Raw genomic sequence first — 9,838 nt, 5'->3', positions numbered from 1 at the left:
TGCTAATATGAATGGGTTAAATGATCCGTAGTACATGATATGTAGCCCTGTACCCCCTTTTCCACTTACAGAGCTAGGTTATTTTTCTTTTAAATAAATATTCATGTAATTTTATTGGTATCTATCTACCAGTAGCTGCCTCATTTCCCACCCTCGGCTTATATTCGGGTCAATACTTTTTCCCAGTTTTTTTGGGTAAAATTAGGTACCTCGGCTTATATTCGGGACGGCTTATACTCGAGTATATACGGTAATTGTTGTTATAAAAAAGTAGTGACCGCCCTTAAAGGGCCACTCAGGTTTTGGAGACAGTAGTCCCCTGGGTCTAGATCTGCGCAGAGAATAAAGAAGATTTGTATTCCTGAAGTCTGTGTCCGGAGTCCATTGCTGGTTTCCAGAAGCTGTTTCCCGCTACAGAAGCACATCATCTGCTAGTGGAGAGAGAGGAGACAACAGATCATGGTTGGATGGGGATAAATAAATCAGTGAGGACAGATCATGGCTGGGTGAGTGGCTTGAAAGGATGGATAATGGAAGCATTTCATGGCTTGGTGGGGAAGATGGAAGCAGGGGTGAGAGAACATGACTGGGTGGGGAGAGAGGAGGCAGAGGGAAAAAATCATGGGTGAATGGTCACATGAGTAGAAGAATTAGGAGCAATTCATTGTCGAGTGAGGCAGAGGAGGTGGTGGTGGTGGTGGGGGGCAGGTCATAGCTGGGTGGGGGGAGGCAGGAGATAGCAGGACCAGATCCCAGTATGGAAGAAAGAGGAAGTAGTGGGAGCAGATCATGACTGGACTGGGAGAGAGGTGGTGGGGGGGAGCAGATTGTGGCTGGGAGGAGACAAGAAGAGGCAGCAGTATTAGAGCATGGCTGGGTTGGGAGAAAGATGATGCCTGGAGCAGACAATAGCTTGTTGGTTACAGAGAAGGCAGAGTAAGGAAATCTTGTCTGGCATGGGGTACGTAGGCTTCTAGCAGTTTGCTTCTAACTAGTGATGTAGTATACAAACACACAGAGCTGGCTAGGACAATTGAAATTCAATGCCTAATGTTAGTCATAGTCCTAATATCCAGGTCCAGCTGGATGTCCAGTAAATTAAGCCACAGAAGCAAGAGTAGATTGCACAAAACACTGACATACAATCTTGCTATCAATGGCACCCATCTAAACTTCCTTTTTGGATTATCCAAATCAAACCTTTTGTTTTTTATTTTGGAATAATGGCTAAAACCTCAATTTTTTTTTGCCATCTTTGTCTCATTGGGTAATTTGGGTATATTACTTTCTCTTCATAACGTGTAGATCCAACAGCAAGGGACTGTTAGACTGTTGTCACTGCGACAATTGTCCCTATTGGAAGATTTCCTCTCTGTTCCTGTTCTGGTAACATCTAAACATTTTGGATAATCGCATCACTTGCAATAGCAGTAACAATGGTGACCAGGACAAATATAAATCTTGGGGACGCAGACAGCAAAATCTGACAGGAGTCCTAACCCCTTGCCATTGTATCCTAAACTAATGAAGGAATTGGATGAAGAGGTCATTCAATTTAGGCCAGACAGCTTAAGGTGGCCATACACTCTACAACCATCGCAAGACCTTAGTCTTGCGATGGTTGTACAGGGATTAAAAAGCAGGGGTTGTACAGGGGTTGTACAGGGATTAAAAAAATCTTGGACAGGCAGATCGCACTCTTGATCATCGCAAGCCCGCCCCCCTGAGGGGCGGGCTTCCGATGGCCGCAATGCTGAACAGGCAGTGTGCGCGTGCGCACACCGGCCCATTCAGCATTTGTCTTCCGAGCACCGTTCTAACCAGCCGAGAATCGTACGATTCCCGGCTGGTTTTCGAACATGCTGGTTCGACGGAAGACGTGCGACCGTACAGTAGAAACGGTCGCACGTCTCCGTTCACACTGCTCGATTCTCGTACGATCGTGGGATTTCCCGCGATTCTCGTACGAGAATCGAGCAGTGTATGGGCACCTTAACTCCCGGACTGTAGTGCTGGTATAAGGGGAACTAAAGATAGATAAAGGGTTAATTGGGTGAGGTGGGGAAGGAAAGTCCCTCCCCCTGCCTTGTGAACAGGGTTGAATGCAGGATCAATAGGCGAGTGCAGCATTCTAATACATATGAAGTGCGGGTGAAATTGTCCACCATCTCTCTGCAGCCACTGACAGGTAAAACTTGGGGCAACATATAAAGCACACATGGTAATGCGATCTGGATCAATGCCTTTTACACCCCGATTTATTTAACTTTTTTATTTCTGCCAGCACATGTTTTGGGGTATTGATATGGCTTCAATCATTGATAGTACTTTCGTCATTTTTACTTTCTGCTGCATTTTCATGACTGCTGTTCTACGGATCTATAGAGCAAGCAATGCCTTCAGCTGGTGTGGTGCAGCTTTGTTTCCATCATTGCTGTCCATTTAATAAACGTCTCTTCAGCAGTTTTGTTCAGTAGAAGAATGTGTCAGATCTGCAGTTATCAGGTTGAGTGTTTTCCTAATTTTTTTAACATATATATCTGCAAATTTACAAACTCAGGAAAACAACTTTGCATGGTTTGTTCAACGCTGTACAAACAATGGTTTCCCATATATGTCTCCACATCTTCCTCTTACAGCTTCGGATTTGTTTGCAAAAATTGGTCACTTTTTTCTCCCAAAGCTCCCCAATGTTCAATGGACCTTATGTACGTATGGCCGAGCATTATTCAAGGTGGAATCCCACCCTGCCTGTTTCCCGGAATTAGAAATATGAACTAAAAATGAACTGATTAAACTTCATTAAGGTGACTTAACAAGCAATGTGAGCTACAAAGATCAAAGCTCAATGTCTGGACAAGGTCCTCTGGTACCCAAAGGTGAAAATGCTAATGTGGCCCCCCCTTCCTGAGCTGGGATGAATGGAGCTTGTACATGTATAGTGGCCAGAGCAGGGTACAGAAATGACCACAGCTAACCGCTGGTCCTAGGGTTACTACCGTTTGGTCCAAAATAACAGACTGGGTAGGAGGAGGGGCATGTTTTGATGTGGGTAAGCCAGTGTGATCTAGTCATTATTAAGGATTAGCTTCAGGTCCTGGTTGACCCGAACACAAGCTGTTCTCAGTATGCTGAATGGGCGAATAATTTAGCCAGTTCCTCCAACCATAAAACCTCCATCTTTGTCCTAGCAACCGATGGTGCTGTGTACCACTTCAATGGTAGAATGGTGGCTAACCCGCACAGGGTTTTTGGTTACTAAGACACAGGTGGGCACACCACGACAATCTATGAGGCTGTGAACTGAGTCATGGCAGACTGGTGGCTGAGCCACACAACAGCAATGGTAGCTAGGACACCAGCAGCCATGGGTTGGCTTTTACTTGGATGCTCGCCAAACCCAGGTTTCTGGCTGGGTTTGGTAATGTCCAAGCAAACCACACCCAGGCCAGTTCTCTCACCATTAGTCACAATCAGCATTTTTTTTTTAAAAGTCAGGTTTCCATTAAAGTTATTGTAACCCAAACAATTTTTTTTTTTCCATTTGGAGTTTTCTATCCTTCTCTGCAGAGAAGAACCCTTGTTCTCTATATGAAAGCAGTGGTCTCTCTGCAGAGGCCCTACATACCTCCTGCAGAGTCAAAGCTAAGAATTGTCATTATCATGATGAAGGAGAAAAAAGCAGGCAGTTGTTTAAACTTCATCGTTAAAATCGCTTGACGTGCGTTACTGTGGCTGACTCTACCAATTCTCTACCCATGAGATCCCATTTGCATCGTATTGTTCCCATTTGCATGGTACTGTTTGCAGCTGTATGACCGGTATTTCCACGTGTTGGGTGAAGTGGTAATGAGATGTGTGTCCCATGTTTTTTTTGTGTCTTTTTTGGAAATGAGGGAGAGAAGCCCGAATCTCAGCACGGTCTCGTGACCATGCGATTCCAATGTTAGTCACGGTATCTGCAGGAGATGTGCCCATAGTCCTATTGTTTCATGTTTTAATTGTTCTTTGATCTGCCAATTTAAAGAGCTCAGGACAATGGAACAATTAAATCTAGCTCTTAAGAAATTTATTAAAATGCTCACTGAAATAAAGTCAGACATAATTACATAGGAGACGAGATCCATGTGCTCCATTGTTCTAGGCCGTAGAATCTACGCGAAGGGGTGCTGAGCGCACGTGGGACATATACAACAATGTTGTATATGTTTATTCAGAGCTCTGCAGGTTATTACCTGCCTGGGGAAGATTTGTAAAATGTCAGAATAGAAATTCATTAGCGCAGGCCCCTCCTCTAATCCTGTGTCATGGTTGGAGCTTGTCTTTGTGTGCAGATTGTTATAATATGTTATGTATGTGCTTCAGATAAACATTGAAGGGAATTTATCGAAACTGGAGCAGACAAAATTTGGAGAAGATGTGCACGGCAACCAATCAGCTTCTCTCTTTCATTTTTGAATCTTAACTGAACAAACTGAAGAGAGATGCTGATTGGTTGCCACACACAGCTGCTCCAGATTTTGTCTGCTCCAGTTTTGATAAATCTCCCCCCATTGTGTTTAGTATGGCATGCAAAAAAACCGCATGGTGTATTTGGGGAGAGGAGAATTAGATACAGGAAGGAGAAGAGTCCTCTAGCAGAGCAGAATATTTCAGGAGAGGAGAGTTAGATAGAGGAAAGAAAAGTCCTCCAGCAGAGCAGAATAGTTAGAGGAAGGTGCAAAGTATTGCGGGAGAGAAGAGTTGGAGGAAGGAGCTGTATAGATTATTTCAGGAGAAGGGACCTAGATAGATAAAGGAGCAGAGTCCTCCAGCAGAGCAGAGTATTTCAGGAGAGGAGAGTTATAGAGGAAGGAGCAGAGTCCTCCAGCAGAGCAGAGTATTTCAGGAGAGGAGAGTTATAGAGGAAGGAGCAGAGTCCTCCAGCAGAGCAGAGTATTTCAGGAGAGTTATAGAGGAAGGAGCAGAGTCCTCCAGCAGAGCAGAGTATTTCAGGAGAGGAGAGTTGGATAGAGGAAGGAGCAGAGTCCTCCAGCAGAGCAGAGTATTTCAGGAGAGGAGAGTTGGATAGAGGAAGGAGCAGAGCACAGAAAACAATAGACATATATCCGCACACCTGTTAAAGGTTAGCTGGGGACAGAGCGATGTTCTGCAGATCCTCACATGGAGAAGATGAAATGTAATGTCTGTGCTCTGTGTTTTTAGGTGGGTAACCCTAATGCAGCAGATCTCGTGTGTTCTACTTAAGCATTCTGCCTTGTCATCTTTCTCACACACTATAATCACAGTACTGACGTGGAGTACTATGACTGCTCATCACCCGTTTTATGAGAGTAGTTGTCTTTACATGGAGACCTATGACCTTGTAGAACTTCCATGGCACACACCTCTACTTCTACTTCACTGGTATACATACTGCCTGCGTGGGGAGTGTGGCTCAGATGAGTACTGGACAGAATATAGGATACAATGACCGGTAGAGGAAGGCCTGTTCTCTTGAAAGAGAGTGTGAATGGACATTTGTGGCTGGTTCTCTTCACTGTTGAATGGGGTGGGAGGTTATCATTTATGGCAGCCTTTCTCAACCTATTTAACTTGAAGGAACCATTGAAATAATTTTGAAGTCTCAGCTAATAATAACTGTATCTACAACTCAAGCCACATTTGTGTGAACGGTAAGTTGAGGAGATATAAGAATAAATAACAAAAGTACGGTGCTTGAATTGCAGTATTTGACACCCAGGGGTTCTTTATGTGACAAAATTATTTTCAGTAATAAGGAAACAAATTATAATCGCTGCCAATGATAAAAATTAACATTGGAGTGTCCCCGCACATTGGTGTTCTGTTTATGATGATAGTCAGTTGAGACATGTCCCTCTTATATTGGTGATCAGTGAATTTTCCCCTTGCATTGTTGGTAAGTGAAATGCTCCCTTACAGCGGATGTACAGCGGAAACAGTCTCACATAGATTGGTGGTCATTAAAAGAAGGACCTTCTAACACTGGTGGTCAGTAGGAGAAGGGCCACATTACTCTGGTGGCCAGTGGGAAGTATTCCATTACATTGGTGTCTAGCGGAGAGAATGTCCTTTGCATTGGTTATCAGGAGGAACAATTCCCCAAACAGTGATGGCCAATGAGAGAAAGGCCTCCTTATACTCGTGGTTAGTGGAAGAAGGACCCCAGTGGAAAGAATGCTTCTTACATTGGTTTTCACTGGGAAGAATGCTACTTAGATTTGTGGTAAGTGGAGAAAATGCCCCTTATATTGGAGGTCAGTGAGGAGAATGGTCTCCTTACACCGGTGGATAGTGGAAGAAGGGCCCCATTCATCTATTGCTATTACATTGGTGATCAGTGGGAAGAATGCCAACCTTATAAATAGCTAGAAAGAACATTGTTGAGGGATGCTAACCTAAAAATCAGAAATTGCTCATTGTTTAAGGAACCCCTAGCAATCTCTGGAGGACCATTGGGTTCCACAAAATCCTGCGTGGGAAAAAGGCCAGCTTATCGCATAAGATCAGATAGTGTTAATCCTTCACGACTGATGAAACACAGCTTTTATAAATGTATATAAACACACCAATGCTGTTATCATGTGTTTTTCTAAGGCAGACTATCCCTTGACTAGAGAGACCAGCTGGAATCCATCTTGAATGGGAAAAAAAAAAATTTGGTTGGTTGTTGTCGGCTTATCGTGCTCTGCTACTGTTTATTGGCTCAGCCTAGATATTTGTTGGTATTGCTCATAGGATGCAGATACACTGAGTGGCCGGATTATTATGACCACCTGACGTTTGTAGGCAAATTAGCTATGATTTGGCGGTGAAGTTGCTAGAGGGCCAGACCATTATAAATAGGGAAGCAGGTTGGTTACCACGACAGTAGAAGTGATTTGTTTCTGAAGATACGGGGAAACAACGCGATTTAACAGCCTTTGAACGTGGGATGATTGTTGGCGCTCGGAGCCATGGAGCGAGTATCAGCAAAACAGCAGAATTTGTTAAATGTTCAAGAGCAGCTGCTGTTAAAGTGTTTAAAGACCGGACTGTCAGCCGAAAATCTGGGTCTGAACGTGCGAATTGTGGCCGTCAGCGACTAGTCAATGTTAGGGCAGAACGGGGGAGGGGCAAGACTGGTACAAGACAACAGAAGGGCAACAGTGCCGTGTCAGATTCCTTGCATCACCTTTCACCATCTCGTGGAGTCACCAGGCGGCCCAACGAAGTACTGATAGGGTGGTCATAATAATCTGGCCACTCAGTGTATATGTGTTTGTTCATTTCTGGGGTCCAAAAGGGCCCAAAGCTGCAATGTTATGGTTTGTAAGATGGTAGAGAGAACCCCGTGATTGCTAGAGGTCTTGGAAGTCTAGAAATATTGCTTTATGTATAGTAAGTGCACTTGACTTTTTTCTTGCTTGTTGAAGGTGTTCATTTATACACAGATTTGACCAGATTTACTTTTTAGACTTGCAGTTATTAGAGGGAGAGGGGCATCTGATCATTTTATTTTTCCTTTGAAACACACATAGGTCTAAGTGCCAGTAAAGTCAAGCAAATAAAGCAAAGAGAAAGGCAAACCGGGAACCTTATCAAACGAGCATCATGTATGTAAATTACACAAGGTAGGTATATATATATTTTTTTCCGTTCTAGGTTTCCATCACCAGACTGGAAAGAAGAACATTAATTGCTTAATACCCAGTCATATCCTTTGTGATTGATTAACTTCTTGGAAGGGATATTAAAAACAATAGCGGGTGTCTCTCTATTTATGACAGGTTGCAATTTTTTCCTCTTTCCATGTCCCACGTGCCGACTCATTGTTTGTAAATCTCTTATATAAGACGGATGATGAAGTAGAGGAAACATCTATCCCTTGGAGCTCTGGAACCTGTCCATCCACATTCCCAAAACAGGAAGCCAATCCCACAGTCTACTGGGTCAGTGTGTCAGAAATCCTCCAAAAGTGCTAAGACAGAGGAACCAAAAACAGACTGAGCTTCATCTTCATCATAGAGGGTTGACTCCATCCTCACCTGGCACCTTACCATAGAGAGGTGGCTTCATCCTTTTCCAGTGCCTGACTATAGAGAGCTGGCACAATCCTTATCCTTCTCCTAACCATACAGATCTGGCTTCATCCTCATCCAACTCTGCACCATAGAGAGCTGGCTCCATCCTCATCCAACTCCTCATCATAGAGATCTGGCTTCATTCTCATCCAACTCCTTACCAATGAGATCTGGCTTCATCGTCATCCAACAACTCACCATAGAGATCTGGCTCCATTCTCATCCAACTGCTCACCATAGAGATCTGGCTTCATCCTCATCAAACTCCTCACCGCAAAAAGAGCTCAGTCCATCATCATCCAGCTCCTCACCATAAGCAGGGCCCAATTAATCCTCAACCAGATCCTGGCCATAAACAGGTGCCACTCCATCCTTCTACAGCTCCTCTATATACTGTGAGCACTCCACCTTCCTCCTTTCCCTAACCCTATAGAGAGTTTGCTCCGATCTCCAACTCCTCACCACATAGAGATCCTTATCCAGCTGCTCATCATATAGATAGCCTATTCCAACCTCTACCCACCCCTCATCATACAGGGAACTTGTTCCATCCTGCCCAACTCATCACCATCTAAAGTGCTCACTCTGTCCTCTTCTAATTTCTAACTAAAAAAAGGAGAGCTTGCTGCATCCTCATCCAATTCTTCACCATATCCCCATCCAGCATATAGAGGACAGTTACGAAATTAAAGCAGCTATGAAGACCATCACCTGCCTTCTGCTTATGTCCGGTAAGTCCATAACCAGCTTCCATGAGTATCAGTCAGTCAGTAAATGTGATCACTTCAAATTCCAGATTCAGAATAGCTTCTCGATATCTTTCTAATGGAAACAATGCAGAGATAGTGTTATTTTTATATTTAGGTTGCAGAAAACTTGTCGGTGAATCCGGCAGTGAGAGAGGAAGTTCCGCAGCACAGATTCAGGAAACATGTCCACCCTCCCACTTGGGAGGAGTTCTCCTAGAATCTTGCTGAATTAGGTTAACCGAGTGAATGCTTTGACTGTCGTTGTTTGCTGGAGACAATTATCCATTCGCCTGTGTCCATAAATACAGGATCCCAGAAAGACACATTTGACAGGCACGGAGATTTCAATGCTTTCTCAAATGATTACACACAGGGAGGATTTCGTATGAGCTCACTGTCTCTGGTGAAGCAGGTCTGAAACAAACAGACCTCCCATGATAAGTACCTGGAAGCGACCCAAAGTAGAGATATACAGAAAAGGGGCCTCAACAAAAGGTCAGAGTCCAGTAAGCTTTTAACTGTTCATAATTTGAACACCTAAAAAAAATGCAAATGCATTTTGGGTCACACCTCCTCCATCATCGGGGCTTAGAAAGATGGAGTATAGACTTGAATGGACTCACAGACCACTATAGCCAAATGAACCTATATTGGATCTGATATACATTCTCCTATTTTACTGCAATTCTACACCATGGTCAGTGGTGGAGGATGAACATCGGGGTTCAGGTTGACCACACATTTGACCTGAACCAAGGCTGTTTGCAGTTTGCAAAATGGTTGAATGATTTGGCTCCTCCGCCAAACCTCCGGCTATGCCCCATCAACCAATGATGATGATGTGTGGCTCAGCTCGCAAAGAGTCATTGGTTGACTGTTGACTAAGCTGCACCTCAACTATGCTGTGTGTGTGTGTGTATATACTGTATGTGTGTATGTGTGTAATAAATATATATATATATCTATATATATATCTTTATATATCTCTCTCTCTATATATATATA

The 9,838-nt window shown here is 43.7% G+C and overlaps 1 protein-coding gene across 1 annotated transcript in view; it reads left to right on the top strand.

The window, feature by feature from the left end:
- The window catches only part of PRSS48 (protease, serine 48), a 36,850-nt gene that overhangs the window by 1,750 nt on the left and 25,262 nt on the right, over positions 1-9,838 (top strand). Inside the window, exon 2 of the mRNA XM_018570821.1 lies at positions 8,749-8,815. Coding sequence (XP_018426323.1) covers positions 8,749-8,815 — 67 coding nt within the window. The remainder of the gene's footprint in view (positions 1-8,748; positions 8,816-9,838) is intronic.

The sequence above is a fragment of the Nanorana parkeri genome, unplaced genomic scaffold (assembly GCF_000935625.1).
Source record: "Nanorana parkeri isolate BGI_ZX_2015 unplaced genomic scaffold, ASM93562v1 scaffold1602, whole genome shotgun sequence".
NCBI classification, from domain to species: domain Eukaryota; kingdom Metazoa; phylum Chordata; class Amphibia; order Anura; family Dicroglossidae; genus Nanorana; species Nanorana parkeri.
Note: the sequence above shows the minus strand (reverse complement) of the source record. Positions and strands in the feature narration are given on the sequence as shown.